General features: G+C 45.7%; 1 protein-coding gene across 1 annotated transcript in view; it reads right to left on the minus strand.

The window, feature by feature from the left end:
* The window catches only part of Kif13a (kinesin family member 13A), a 185282-nt gene that overhangs the window by 34037 nt on the left and 135156 nt on the right, over nt 1-16089 (minus strand). Inside the window, 9 exon segments of the mRNA XM_036186987.1 lie at nt 117-263; nt 450-582; nt 1903-2054; nt 5092-5265; nt 6992-7153; nt 9021-9170; nt 10185-10325; nt 12525-12687; nt 13818-14031. Of these exon segments, the coding sequence (XP_036042880.1) occupies nt 117-263; nt 450-582; nt 1903-2054; nt 5092-5265; nt 6992-7153; nt 9021-9170; nt 10185-10325; nt 12525-12687; nt 13818-14031 (1436 nt within the window).

Here is a 16089-nt window from a genome sequence, read left to right on the forward strand (position 1 = left end):
TATTATTATTGTTTAAATTTCTGAAGTCCTGGGTTTAGAACCCAGCTCGGTAAGTGCCCTCCAACCAAGCTACACCCCCAGTCTTTGGTACATACTACCCCAGACCAGTGTCTTACCTGGTAACTGTCCAGCCCCCTTTGCAGCTTGGTGGACCGTGCAGTCACACAGCCGATCGATACTGACAGGATGGCTTCAACCATGAGTGGCAGTGTCCCTGAGTGCTGTACAGGTTTTACTGTGACCTGCACTCTGCGGGAGTGACCCTGTAGATGTGAAGGCAGTGAAGACGCCAGAGCGCCAGAGATGGGGATGGGGACAGAGGAAGGAAACAAGGGAAATAATTTGAGAATAGAAACACCAAAGAATTAGGGTATGCCTAGAAACTCTAAGAGTGAAACACACACACACACACACACACACACACACACACACACAGACACCCTGCATACCTGTCTGAGTTGAAAGACGCCTCCGGTATTGACGTCTTTCGCCTGGTGAAGCTCCACGGCAGCATATTCCCCTAGCTCATTCAGTTCCAATATGGAGATCCACATTTCTATTCTTCGAGTTACTTCGTTCCACCTGCAAAAACCACATCCCAACAACCACTGCATCACCCAGGGCCACCGTTAGCAAACTGTAATAAACGTCCGTCACTGAGACGTCTCACAGATTACTGCCTGGATGAACTCTCAACCCAACCCTGTGGTATGGACTCGCAGGCTGTTTAACTAAACTTACATTTAGTGATGTACACAGATTAAGCAAGTAAGCACCCAGGTGTGGGGTTGCTGGGTCACAGAAGAAGCAAATGACTAACTTTATTGCCAATTTTAGGGCTAGGGCTCAATGGTAGAGTGCTTCCTTTGCATGTGGAAAGACCTACGTTCAGTCTCTAGAAATGCTATAAAGAAAAAAAACCACACTGGGAGCTTTCCCTTAGATTGTGGTGGCTTGTTGATTTTCATAGTTATGCCTCTGATGTAGAATTAAGTCCAACCCAGAAGCTTCCCCTCCTAAGGCTGTTGTGGCCTGAGAACCTGTGACTATGTCCAAGTTGTAACAATACCACCCCATCCAGGCAGCATGGTGCACACCAGTAATACTAGCACTTGCTGAGGCAGGAGGATTGCAAGTCTGAGGCCAGATGGGTTCTATAGTGAGCATTTGGTTAAAACAACATCATCAACAATGACAATGACAAAATCTCAGAGCATGGTGGCTCCTATGTGCAACTTCAACACTTGGGAGCTTGAGGCAAGAGACTGCCGTAAATGTGAGGCCAGCCCAGCCTATACCCAAACCATGTCTCGAAAAAACCTAAAAAGCACTAACAATTTACGAAAGGATACCCTACTATTTTCTTCTACCAGATTTATAGATTTTTGCTTTGCCTTTAAATTTATGATTTGGGTCAACAAGATAGCCCAGTAGGTAAAAGGGTTTGCCTTCAAACCAGATGACCTGAGTTCAATCCCTGGGAACCACCTGGTGGAAGGTGAAACTGATTCCTGCAGGCTCTGCTCTGCCCTTCATTACATAAATAATGTCAGAAAAACTTTAGAAATAATCATATGATTATCTTGTAGTAGTGTCTGTGCATGATGTGAAGTAAAACCAAGGATTTTGTTTTCACATAAATACAGCAACTATTTCAGTCTTGCTGGTTGCAATGACTCACTACCCATAGTGTGTTTTGATGTTTGGTGGCTTCTTCCTTCTAGCACTCTAAGTTTCCAGAGGAGGAAATGGGCTCAAAGGTTGAGCAACTCTTGAAGCCCCAGGGTTTGAGGCTGCCCCTCTCACTTATGGTCCAGAGCTGCTCCTGACCCCTGGGTCTAATGCCCGCAGCAAGAACAACCTGTCACGCAATGTTCTTAAATGCCTGCAGCAAGAACCAACCTGTCACGCAATGTTCTTGTCTTCGCATGGAGTGAATCGACCTCCCAGATTGAGCTTCCATTCCCAGCACACCTGTGGCCCCACACTTCAATTGCCAGGGCGCCATCGGAAATGAACTCTAGGAACTCCTCTGTGACAGTCACCACGTAGTCCTGGGTCAAGCAGAAGGCAGGAGAGCACACTGATTGTTGGGCATAATGGCACCCACTTACCCGCTCTCAACCTTAAACCCATCTCTTCTGATCTGCAGGGAAGCATGAAGGAGCCCAGGACATTTTATCTGGAAGGGATCTAGGAGGTGACTCAGTTCTAATCAAGAAAGCTGAACGCAATCTTCTGGCTTTAGGTGCACAGCTAGGATCTGCATTCTCTTACTTTGGCTCACGGCCAGCTCCAATGAACCACTCTGACCTCCAGATGACCCTCCTGCACTTGGAGACTTATTGAGTTAGGGACTTGAACTATCTGATTTCTTCACGGCCTAGGCTCTTGCTCTTGAGTGTGTGTGTCTTGCTTCAATTCCTCACTCTAAAAAACAAACCCACAGCTGTGGAAATTGACAGAGCGCTCTGAAAATTGGGGCTGGTCACTCAGAACACTCAGCAAGCCCAAAGCTGAGCCACTTCCTTCCCACCAGCCTCCTCAGGAGCCCAAGCAGAGACTCGGGCACAGTTATTCCACGACTCATTTCCAGAAAGAGCTACTAAGTGGATGGAGCTTATTCTATCTATTTTCTTATTTCATCTGGAGACAGACCCAGAATTTTAGAAGGAAAAGAAACATAATGGTCAATGAGTTCAATCTACGTACTTTAGAAGTGAAAAACAAAACAAAACAAAACAAACCAACAACCTCTAAAATTACACTGTGAACCCAGGGGCTTTGGGATCCATGTGTATTTACACAGTTACCAAAGAGCACACATTTAAAATCGGCCTGTGTCTTCCTGATATAAACAGCTCTGCGGATCCAAAGAAGGACAGGGAATATTTAAAAGACTGTTAGGAAAACAGTAATAAAAGAGTAACAAAAGTGGTGGTGGTGGGGCATTACTTAGGAGGAGAAAGAAACCAGAGTGTGTGTGTGTGTGTGTGTGTGTGTGTGTGTGGGAAGAGTCTGGGACAGGAAAGCAGGAGGAGAGGGGACGGATTAGAACAAGGTATAAGGACTCCTATGTAGGATAATGCCCACGACTTGGCATGCTAACTTAAGTAGTGAAAAAATACATATTGCAGGTAAAAAAATGATAACTAAAGATTTTATGAATGTGGTTTGGCAAATATGGGTCAAGAAATGTAGGCTTGGGGCTGTAGAGCTGGCTCAATGGTTTAAGGCATTTGTTCTTCCTGAGGACCCCACTTGGGTTCCCAGCACCCACTTGGCAGCTCATAACTACCTGTACCACTAGCTCCAGAGCCTCTGATGCTCTTCCAGCCCCTGGGAGCACTAGGTATGTACACGGCACACACAGAGAACACACGCAAAACACTCATACACACTGAATGAATCAATAAGCAAATCTTTGCTGCTGTTGTTGTTTGTTCTGTTTTTGGAGACAAGGTTTCTCTGTGTAGCCCTGGCTGTCCTGGAACTCACTCTGTAGTAGATCAGGCCGGTCTCAAACTCACAGAGATCCGCCTGCCTCTGCCTCCCAAGTGCTGGGATTAAAGGCATGCGACACCACCGCCCGGCTTCTTTCTTTTTTTTTTTAAATAAAGATTTGCTTATTTAGGGCCAAACGGTGGTGGCACACACCTTTTGGTGTGTGAGTGAGTTCGAGGCCAGCCTGGTCTCCAAAGCGAGTTCCAGGACAGGCGCAAAGCTACACAGAGAAAGCCTGTCTTGAAAAAAAAAAAAAAAGAAAGAAAGAAAGAAAGAAAGAAAGAAAAGCAATTTGAGCTATTTACTTTCAGCAAAGGAAATAGCAGTGTTGCACATATGAGGTTTTATAGGTGGTCACAGGAATGTGTTGTCTAAGCTACAGTCAGAAGGAACAGACACTATTTGCAGAGAAGTGGTCTGACAGGTCGTCCGGAAGAAGTCTCACATGGGGCAGAGTCCATCTTAGAGAAATCATTAGGTGAAAGCCACAAAGGCAAGAAAGGAAAGAACACAGAAAATAGCTTACTAAAATATGTGGCAGGGCACATGGACTTGCAACTGATGTCCCAGCTACTCAGGAGGACAGAGCAAGCCCAGGAGTTCAAGGTCAGACTCCATCTCAGAAGATAAAAATAAAAATAAAGGTAATATATGTAGAATAAGATTGTGAGTCAAGACTGTTCTGATTTCATTTTTATATAGTCCCTACGTATTTGAATTTGTAACGAAGAACACTTGAGCTCTACAAAGTCCAGGAAGATATTATGTTCAATTGAAACCAAAAACCTTCCAAGGAAAACTTTGCTGAGAGAGGATCTCCTGCCCTAGAATGTGTGATCTTGCTGCGCCAGCCTCCTGAGTGCCAGGATTACAGGCAGGAGCCACTGCATCTGGAGAGAACTTCTAAGTAGTTTCAGCCAGGCCTGGGGCCTCCTGCCTTCAATCCCATCCCTTGGGAGGCTGACAAGGAGGATGGTCATGATTTGGAGGGCAGAGCAGGTCACATCCTGAGTCCCAGGCCTGCTTGAGCTACAGGGCAGGACTCTGTTACAATTTCATGGATGTGGGGAGAAGGCGTGTCATGTTCTTCAGTGGTGTGGTAGCCTATAACCTCCCCCCATGCTCAGGCAAGAAACTCTTAACCCAGTGGGTGACACAGGCAGAGGAGAAAGTAGGAGTCGACTCACTGAGAAGAAAGCTTTCAGGACAAGAGGGAGGGAGACGAGAAGGGAACTGAGTAGGAAAATGACTAAACTTCTGAAACTGCCGGATAATAATATAAACATTTAAAAAATTAATAAGGGACCTTTGGTCCCTTGTAAATAATCGAGAAAGAAAGAAAGAAAAGGTTCCACATGATTGGAAGGTGTCCTGTTCAAACACCAGAATTACATGTAATGTTGTAGAGTACACAGCAAAAACGTAGAGTTTTGAAAGTCGGTGCCCAACCCCATCCCCACCATGCAGCTGACGCTGGCTCTGTTGTGCCTGTTTTGGTGCGGGAGCTGACCCAGGAGCCTCAAGCACACGCTTCATCATAGAGTGCCACCTCTAGCCAAGAACTTCATTTTGTGGTTGCATCTGTACCTTACAGTGAGAGAAGGTCACCGTGTACTGGGCATCCTTGGACTGTGGGGAAGGCACATCCGGGTCCACCACCGGGGCAGCCACTGTAGACTCACACTGGTCCCAGAATGTATACTGACAGAAGACGAAATTCGAGAGGCTTAAAGGTAGCCCAGTTGCCTCTTTAATTATCACCTGAAGAGATTAAAAAAAAAGAAATTATAGCTCTCATAAAAGAAACATTAAAGTATATGTCTTTCCATAGTTCATCATTTCTAAGAGGGAATAAAATCAGTCACCCATTTGAAAATATTTGAGACCATTCATTGCAATCTATCGATCTCTCTATCTATTTCTCTATCTTTCTCTCTATCAATCATCCATCCATCCATCCATCCATCCATCCATCCATCACCTATCTTTTGCAGTGAACTTAAGGCCTTACATAGACTGAGTCCACCCTTTTTTTAAAACTATAAACCATGGAGGCCTCAAACTCAGAGATCTGCCTGCTTCTGCCTCCTGAGTGCTGGGATTAAAGATGTGCGCCATCATGTCTAGTGTATGGGCTCATCTTCAAATCTTAAGTAAAATCTTATTTATTTATTTATTTATTTATTTATTTATTTATTCATGAAGGAAAAAAGCACATTCCTGTACAATTTTACTGATGACCAAGTTCCTGGTATTTATTTATTTATTTATTTATTTATTTATTTATTTATTTATTTATTTATTTATTCATGAAGGAAAAAAGCACATTCCTGTACAATTTTACTGATGACCAAGTTCCTGGTCCAGATGTAACTTTTATCAGAAGAACGCAATTCACTAATATATTCTCCACGCTGCCACACACATGGCTCTCTCTCTTTATAGATTTGACATTTGTGGTTTAGCCAATAGATCAGCCATACCCCAAACAATTGGATCACGCTGACACATGTCGACTTTATCTTGTCATTATTCTCAAAGCAACTGTTACAGTTTACTTTCTGTTGATATAAAAACCATGACCAAAAGCAACTTAGGGGAGGAATGGGTGAATTTCAGTTTATAGGACACAGACTATCACTGAGGGAAGTCCAGGCAGGAACCTGAAGCAGAAACCATAGAGGAATGCTGTTTACTGGCTAGCTCATGCTTAGCTAGCTTTACTTATACAGCTCAGGACAACCTGCCAAGGGAATGGTGCCTCTCACGGTGGGCTGGAATCTTTTATACCAATTAACAATCAAGACAACCCCCCACATACAGGCACACCAGCCAATTTCACCAACGCAATTCCTCTCTCAGGTGACTCTAGGCTGTGTCATATAGAAAACTAAAGCCAACTAGTGCCAGGTGTGGTGGTGAACAGTTTTAATTCCAGCACTCAGGAGACATAAGCAGGCAGATCTTTGTAAGTTGGAGGCCAGCCTGGTCTACATAGTGAATTCTAGGACATCCAGAGCTACATAATTGAGAGACCTTGCCTCAAAAATCTATTAAAATAAAAAATAATAAAATAAATCTTAAAAAATAAAGCCAACTAAAACTGTGATATAACTATTACACAGCATTTGCACTGTACTACATGTTATCTTATTGGCGATTATTAAAAGTGTGTAGAAGGATGTACATAGATGATATGCAAACACAGCCCATTGTGTATAAGGGGGGACTTGCATACTTGTGGATCTGGCTATGTGGAGGGCATCCTGAAACCACTTTTGCCTAGATACTGAAGACAGAGGGAACACGTTTGGGTGATGTCACACAATGGTCATGAGAAAATTTTTCTAGAAGCGCAGCTCAGAGCTGCAGCCCCTTGTCAGACAGCTTGGCTTTTGTTGTGCTGGATGCAGGACTCGGGAACCTTTGTGCATACAGTCTGGTATTGCCGGGGTCTACATGAGCCCTCTGATCCTTGTCCCCTCACCCGGCACGTCAGCTTCTTGACTCGGTGAATGACTTCTCCGCTGCTGTCCACGACCTCAAGACTTCCGCTTTCACTAGAGTTCTCCGAAGAGTCATCCTCCGACACTCGCTCTGGGACGGACCCAGTAACACGCATGACCTCCACGTGGAGACGCCCGGCCACCTGGATCAAGGAACAGGACACCTCAGAGTTCAAAGGCATACCCTGGGGCCATCTCCAGCAGTGTGAGACCCTCCCTCCCAAGCCACTTCCAGGAGGGAGACCCAAAACCCACCCTCCCAGAGCCATGCCTCTCTGCAACCTTCCTTTCTTACTCGGAGCCAAATTTGTCCCCTCCCAACTGGCTTTTTAGGATTATCCTTAGGTGTTTTCATTTTCCTCAGCTTAGGCAAGGTATGGCTTCAAGGGATCGATCATATTCTACTGGAACCTTCGGTCTTGCAATGTTTATATAGTTAGTTACATATGCATTTCTTTGATCGTGTGTTTGGGTAACCTGTTCACTCCATCAAAGACCTAGCCTCCTGGGACACCAAGGAAAGGAATAGGGTCTGCTGCCAGCGAACAGATAGACAGCAGAGAAATCAGAACCCAGGAACAACAGGATAAAGCAGTTGACATATGGGCATTGGATGTGCATAGGATAAATGTATGATGGGGGCAGAAACTTGCTTCCAACACCAGGCAGACACGGTCCACTAGCTTGGGGGACGTGGATGTATGTAACATGGAGCTATAGGAGAAAGGGCTCTGTGGGGTGGTAGTGGGCTCCTATTCCAGAAGGAATCACTGAACCAAGCTGGACAGGTGCAGGAAAGCAGTTCTTCCGTTCGCTGGTTTTTGTGGTCTTGGTTTGTTGAGACAGGGCTCACTATATAACCCAGGCTGACCTCACTGCACAATCCTCCTGCTTCAGCCTCCTGAGTGCTTCTATCATAGGCACATGCATCCCCACTCTCGTCTCTAGGTAACAACTCTTTTGTTCAATTTATTTATTTATTTCTAATTATGTGTATGTGTGAGGGTCCGTGCACTTGAGTGCTGGCACCCAAAGAGGTCAAGGGTATCAGATCGTTCTGGAGCTGAAGTCATAGGCAGTTGTGAGCCATCTGACCCAGGAGCTGGGACTTGAACGTGGGTCTTCGACAATGGAAGCAAGGCACTCTTAACCGCTGAGCCATCTCCCCAGCCCTAAATAACTGTTCTTTTCAGGTCATTTTTTATTAGAGCATTTATATTTCCGAATGTGGAAGTGTTGTGCTGGCGTGGGTCCAGTTTGGCAGTATTCCTTTCTCCTTTTTGAGATGGCTCAGGCTGCTCAAATACATGATCTTCCCGCCTCAGCTTCTGAATGCTGGGATTACAGGGATGAGCCACCACACCAGGCTAAGGGGTGGCTATGCTTAATGCTCAGACCCAGCTTCCACAGAGCAGCTGGCGCTGAGGCCCAAGATCAGAGAGGAATCAGCTGATGGTATCTGAGACGTGAGAATCATGGGGTGGAAGGAACGAGGGAAAGAGGGACCGAGACACAGCAGTGCAGTGTTTCCTACGGTGCTTGTTTAAGAGCGAATACGTGTGTGTGTGTGTGTGTGTGTGTGTGTGTGTGTGTGTGTGTGTGACGCATGCATGGCACAGCACACTTCTGTGACAGTCAGAGGAAAATATTTGGAAGCCCTTTCTCTTTTTCTACTCTGAGAACTGGAGAATGAACTCAGGTCATTAGGTTCACATGGCAAGTGTTTGAGTTCTGAGCCTTGAGTGCATTTTTAATGTAATTTCAGATACCCAGAGTCTGCCAGGGACTCCAGATTAAGAGCCTGGCCACAGGGTCCACTGGCCTCTCAGGTTGTATTTTTAACATGGGGAAAAGCATTGGTGGTCACCAGAGCAGAATTATCCCTGGAAGGTACCAGCTCCTACACACATACACCCATGCATGCATGCACACAGAGCATCTTGATCTCCTCAAAGCAGAGATGAACAAAATTTCATGTCTGTCATTTTCTAGGGGCTGGTGTGTCCTTACCTCCCCCTGCTGGCTGATGATGGGTACTGCATATTGAAGTTTCACATCATAGAAGAGACATTCCAAAAACACATTAGCCACACCGATGAGGTTGTGATTCTCCTGAGCTTCGTAGAAAGGGTCGCCTCGCTTCCCATAGAGCCTCTTGGCCTGAGAAGTAGAGTAGGCCACTGAGTGAGAGGTCAGGAAACAAAGCATCAACTTAAATCATGTTATTTCAAACCAGCACTAAAAATGCCTTTAGAGGAAACATTTATAGAAATAGACAAGAAGTAAAACTAGAATCATGCCCACATGAGTGGAACATGTCTGCCAGGCACAGCTCATGCAGAGAAGCCTCAGCTTTACTCTACCATACCTACAGCCTGTTTCATGTCATGCCCTGTAACTTGCACCAAAATTTCCTTTCTATTACTAATGTCAAATGTTAAAAACAAAACAAAACGTTACATGCACTACAATTACATTTAGAAATCTACCCAGTTGTGAGCACAGCTTGGGGCTCAGACAGCTCAGGGCGCACATAGCTCAGGACAGACACAGCTCAGGGCACACACAGCTCGGGGCACACACAGCTCAGGGGACACACAGCTCGGGGCACACATAGCTTGGGGGACACACAGCTCAGGGTACACACAGCTCGGGGCACACATAGCTTGGGGCACACACAGCTCAGGGGACACATAGCTTGGGGCACACACAGCTCGGGGGACACACAGCTCAGGGCACACACAGCTTGGGGCACACACAGCTCAGGGCACACACAGCTCGGGGCACACACAACTCAGGGCACACACAGCTTGGGGCACACACAGCTCAGGGCACACACAGCTCGGGGCACACACAGCTCAGGGCACACACAGCTCGGGGCACATGCATAGACTTGGATGAAGACGAAATCCACACTGGCTCCAGCCAGTCCAGGACACAGACCAACATCATGGAGAAACTTCTTTCCTCCTCCATTTACTTGAGAAGCAGTGTAGACAAGGCCAAATAAGACCCGCTGGGTGTTCCTGGAGCCCCTTCCACTTGTCTGAATTGTGTGCCATCTTACCATGCCTGGCACTCCTTAAGGATGACATTTTATCTCCCTAAATGACCAGAGCATTTCATCTGTGGTTTGAATACAGCCACATCTCCTTGCTGCCTTGTTTCTCTTACCTCAGGGACATTTTCTTTCCATTCTTGGTAAAGGTCTCTCATATCAATTAATTTATTCTCCAGCTTCTCGATGGTCCAAACCTGGGTGCTCTTTCCTTTTCTCCTGGCTTGAATGGCTGGCTCGCTCACTATTGCCCCTCTCTGTATAATGAAGAAAAATCAAGTGGACATGATTTTGACTTTCCTTTCTACATGACAGTGAGGCTGTAAGTTTACAAAAGATGGTAAAACATTACCACCTAGGGAATATTCTGGCCACTTTTTTCTTTTTCTCTTCTAGGTATACCCATGCACACACTATTTTTTTTTTAGTAGTAGCATAAGAATTCATCATATTATTCAATTGCAAGGGTACTTCAAGTTTTTGCTACATAAAAGCCACTGTGAGGGCTGGAAAGGTAGCTCAGCTGATAGAGGGCTTGTCTAGCATATACAATGCCCTCGTATCTACCTCCCGACACCACCTAAAACAGACGTAGTGCATGCCTGTAATGACAGCATTTGGGAGGTAAAGTCAGGAGGGTCAGAGGTGCAAGGTCATCCTAGCTACAAAGTAAAGGGCAGCTTGGGATTATGAGACCCTGCCTCAATCAATCAATCAATCAATCAATATTAAAGAATAAAGGGACTACTATCTATCACAGAATCCTTGTACATAGCCTGAAGGTATGCACATGCCTATGTCTGTGGCCTTAGAACCCAATAAGATACTTCCTACCTAGCTTTCTTAAATTTCTAAAAAAAAAATTATATATATATATATATATATATGTGTGTGTGTGTGTGTGTGTGTGTGTGAGTGTGTGTGTGTGTGTGTGTGTTTTGCCTCCATGCATATATGTGCACCGTGTGTGTGTAGATGTAACCGTCTTGTTAAATAAGAAACAGAGCAAAATACAGAGTTTATAACCAAGAGGTCAGAGCAATAGCTGAGAGCTGAAAACCTTACCCTTATAGAAAGATCCAACAGAGCTCTAAAGGACATGATAAATAAACAGAAAGGGGTAACAAAAACCCCCAGAAATAGACTGCATAATGCTCTATTAACTTTGAATTTTCTCATTGCTAACGAGAAAGGAACAACAGCTGCAGAGAGACATTGGATAATAGAAAAAACTGCAGAATTAAATCAGCCTATATACTTCAAGGGTGTGCTGACCTCAGAATGGAAACCAGGATATGTGTTACGTTGGGGACGAGGTTTTGCTTTTGTTTCTGCAGGAGAAGATAAGCTGTGGGTACCATCAAAATTGATAAAGGTTCGATTTGAACAAGAGAGACCTTTTAATTAGAGGAGGTGATAGTTCATCAACCAACATGACCATCCAATTTAAACTAACTTATACCATTAATACATGCCTTTTCATTTAATCAGATATAACTTGCCAAAAGGGAACCTCCCCAAAATTAGTATTGGGGAAGTGTGTTTGTGTTTGTCTTTTAGGAAAAGTGAAGGCTGGGGCAGAGAACTGCTAGCCGCCGCCATGACAAGAAAGAGATAAGGTAATGGTAAGCCACGAGCCACGTGGCAAAGAATAGATTAATAGAAATGGTCTAAATATAAAAGTAATAGCTAAACAATGGTAGGCCTGAGCTAATGGACAAGCAGTTTAAATAATATGAATGTCTGTGTGTTTATTTTATAAGTGGGTTGTTGGACTAACAGGGCTTGGCGGGGGCTGGAGAGAAGCTCTCCGACTACATGTGTGCCTGGTGCCCCAGAGCCAGAATAGAATATTGGATCCCCTGGAACTGGAGTTACAGGTAACTGTGAGTCACCATGTGTGCTAGGAACCAAACCTGGGCCCTCTGGCAGAGCAGCAAGTGGTGAACTGAGCGAGCCTTCTCTTCACTCACCACACTCAACTTTCCTTTCTAGCTTGTTAGCCGGTTAGAAAAAAAAAAAATAGACAGAAATTTATTTTCTTCCAGGTTTGTCTCTCACAGGAAAATTTCTTTAAGTTGAAATGATAGGAGTCTTCCAGATGGCCGCAAGGAGCTCCATATGTGGAATAATAAATAGCAGGTTTCAAAGGTGTCTCTCCTCCTCAGAGAATTCACTCTTAGAAAGGCAGTCCAACTAGGCATACATATAGACCACTGCAGAAGGGGCATTTGCATGAAGGAAACAGGCATAATCATCCCCCGCCTTCTGCTCCCATTCTCTCTAAGGACACTGCTTACACAGCACGCTTCCCCAGGGGGTAGAGACCAACTCGAAGGCTTACAGAGCCAACCCCGGTTCCCCTTAGGACCTGCTCACAGAGATGAGCTCTGGACTCCGGTCTGCAGTATTTGCCAGCCTACCTCCTGCTCTCCCACTCCCTAGGCCATGCCTACCTTCCTGTTGGCACTGAGGTTGGCCGCAGGGATCTGAAGAGTGACTTGGTAGTCAGTGAGCTTGTTCATCTCTTCAGCTAGGAAGTTGGCTTCCCTCACCAGAGTGTTTGCTTTCACTAGCTGCTCTCGAAGCTTGGCCAGGCTTTGCCTGAAGAGTTCATCCCTGTGGCATTGAAGAAAAGAAAGCACAGGCAGGTGAAAGTCAACTAGAGTTCTGTTCCTGTCAGAAAAGGGTGGTGGACATCAGCAGCAAAAACAAAACCCCTTGTGGGAAGTTTCCTCTCTCGTCCACAGATGGGAGGACATGGAGAACCACCACTGGGGACAGAATTGAGGGTTGATGTTAAACAAACCAACCAACAAACCAACAAAAATACCCAGGCACCGCACAAGGTGGTGCATGCCTTTAATTCTAGGACTTGAGCAGCAGATCTTTGTGAGTTCAAGGCCATCCTGGTCTACAAAAGAATGTTCCAGGACAGCCAGGGATGCCACAATCTTTTGTTCCCCTCCTCCATCTATTCCTTCATCCATCCATCCATCCACCCGTCCGTCCATCCATCCATTATTAAGGCCCAGCTGCTAGTTGATAGTTTTTATAAACACTTGCCTTCCTCAGTCTGCTCCTGGTGTGGTCCCCCTGCTCAAGTCTAGCAGGGGGATTGCTTCTCTCAGAGGTCAAAACCCAAGCATCCTTGGTTATCATCTCTCACATCCTGTTTGTAGTCTCTCTCATGCCCAATCAAATGCTTTTAGACTGAATTCTTTCGACTCCTCTACAAATCACTTCCAGTCTTGACCAAACAGTTTGCTCACACGCTTCCAAACACTCCTCACTTTTCTCTGCTGCGTTGTTTCTGCCAAGCCACCCATCTGCAACCTGGGGCTAGGAGAGGTGTTCTCAGAGGCAGGAGACATGGCTAGCATGAGGAAAGGTCTGGCTCCAAGCACCAAAACCTTCTATAAGAAAAAAAAAATCTTCCTACCTTCTGTCTGCATATTCAGATTGTTGTTGTTAAAGGATCACTCAAACTGCTATCCTAAGGCCCACAGATCTAACTTTTCTACCCTGGCACTGTTTTTACTGAAGGGTAAAGGACTAGGGATCTTGGGACGAGGGTGGTCTACAGTAGCTGACATTGTCGTGACAGTCTCAGGCCGTGTCTCTGAAATGAAACACCAATGGCCAAATGAGAAGTGGGCCTGGAGTCTCCTTCTTCCAGGTGTGTGCTCCCTTCACAGGCCTCTCCAGCCCCAGCCCCCATTCCTGACTCGGGCTGGCCCCATTCTTACCTCTCCTCAGCCCACTGGGTCACCTTCTGCTGGGCTGTCTGGCTGCTGTAAGCCAGGCGGTCGGAGGCGCTGCTCGGCGGCTGCCTCTCTGGGGAGAGCTGTTGGCGAAGCTGCTCCAGTTCACGCTCATACATGAGCCGCTGCTCCTCCAGGGCGGTCCTCTTCTCTTCCAGGTATTGCTTCTCCAGGACCTGAACCACATTTTGAACTGGATCTGGTGAGCCGAGAAAAGAGGCAAGGGGTTGGAAGCAGCTGATAAAAGAGAGGAGTCCACACCAGTGTCAGTCAGGGCAGGGCATCTCTCAGCAAGAAACATCTCCTGCCTCAGAATCTAGCTGGTTCTGTGCTCTCTGTGACAGGCCTCAGGGCTCACAGAAATCCTCCTGGTTTGCTTTTGGGTAACACTTCAGCTAACTGCTAACTATAAACCTTCACTGTTACCTTCTTCTGTGATGAGCGCATCCTCATGTTTTCCTGTGTGTATCACAAACCTCCTGGTACTTGATGGGGTGGAACTGGATGGGAAGCCATTGTGAAATCCAGGACAGTACACAGCTAGGAACTTGAACGAATTGATCTTTCCAGCACATGACTTCTACACTCTAACATGTCATGTGTGTGACAAAAAGGCTTCCAATTGATTGCCACAAACTTCCTTACTCTTGAATTTCTCTTAATGGGGAGGAAATAATCACAGCATATGTTTGAAAATATTGATTAGGTATATGTCATGGCAATTTCTCAGGCGTTAATTCCTAAGAGGGCAATTAACTTTTATCAAGAGAGAAGAAAAAGAAAAGCATGCCTTTGGCAATTTAGTGGTCCAAGGATCTAGAACTTGCAATTGGGCAAGCAGGTACAGACATATCAACAGATGGAAACTTGGCACCACCATGGATAGGTGTGGTGTGAGTGGGACCTGACTCTGAGGAGCCAATTGGCTGGGCAGGGCACTAATGTGGTAATAACTACTGAGCTGCATGCCAGATCCAGACAATGGCACATGAGCAAAGTCACAACATAAATGAGTAGCCTGCAAAGAATCAGTATGCTGACAACCACATGGTACAGGCGAGAACTGTCAATCACAGGGAGTGTCTCCCAGAAGTCCTTGGGGGCTGAGGGAGATGCATCTTTAGACTGGTGTGGGGTGTAATTTCTTCCTTGTACGTTCATTTATACATTTGCCTGTGATTCCTTGATAACCTGTGCTATATTCCTATTCAACTGTTTCCAGTTTAGTGTCCAGAAAGAATCTGGACAGTGATTCAGGAGTTATTGACAGACTCTTCCAAAATGTCCCATCAGTTTGTGCAATAAACACAAACAGTCCTGTTTCTATATTAGCATGTATGAGGAGAGAACATGCTAACCTTAAAAATGAAGTTAACAAAGCAAAAACAAGCAGTTTCATATAATTGCAAGACACTTGTAAGTTGTTTTAGTAAAAACGACAGCTACCATGCCAACGTGATTTTACTGGCTGCATCTCAAGGGCAGGGAGCAAACTGACTCTGCATACATGCATGACCTCCAAAGGACCCTGCAGACCCGCCTCCATCCATGCAGGGAAATGACATCCCCACTGTAATGTTGAAGAAACTGGGGCTCAGATAAATCATACAGATGACCGAGGTCAAATGGCAACCAAGTGCAGCCCCACGTTTTGAGGCTGGCGAGTGAGGGTGAGATGTCACCTTGACAAGCAGGTCTCCATTCAAGGCTCTCATTCTGGAAGTCGCTCCATATTAGCACTCAACAAAGAACAGAGTCTTCAAGATAAACAACTAGATTGCTCTAAAACCCATTGTTTCTTCAAAGTAACATCAGTTTTTGCCATTGAGAAACTGTTTTACAGGGTTTTGTGAAGAGATACTGAATGACATACTTGGGAGTGAACCTAGGGTCTTGTTCACACTAATCGAGAACCGTACCATTGAGTTTTACTGCCCAGGTCCTGAATCACATATTCAATCCACATTTCTGCTTCTTATGCTGCAGAACACATGTGACCCTGATGGCTGATGCATCAGAATCTCAAGCCAGGTTCCTTGTCAAAGTAGAGGCCAAGTGACTGAGGCTGCTTAAAACAGCACCAGCAGCCGAAGAGACAGAGGCTGTGCTGGGGCCACAGACTGAGATGTAAATACAGAAAGGAGAGCACCTCAGTCCTGCACCCGAGCCTCCCAAGCAGGACGCTCAGGTTCCCTCCTCATCACACACACACACAGCCCTGCTCAGGGGCTAGGTCCTGCTTTACCTCTGATCTTAC

This window comes from Onychomys torridus, chromosome 5 (genome assembly GCF_903995425.1).
Source record: "Onychomys torridus chromosome 5, mOncTor1.1, whole genome shotgun sequence".
Lineage (NCBI taxonomy): Eukaryota > Metazoa > Chordata > Mammalia > Rodentia > Cricetidae > Onychomys > Onychomys torridus.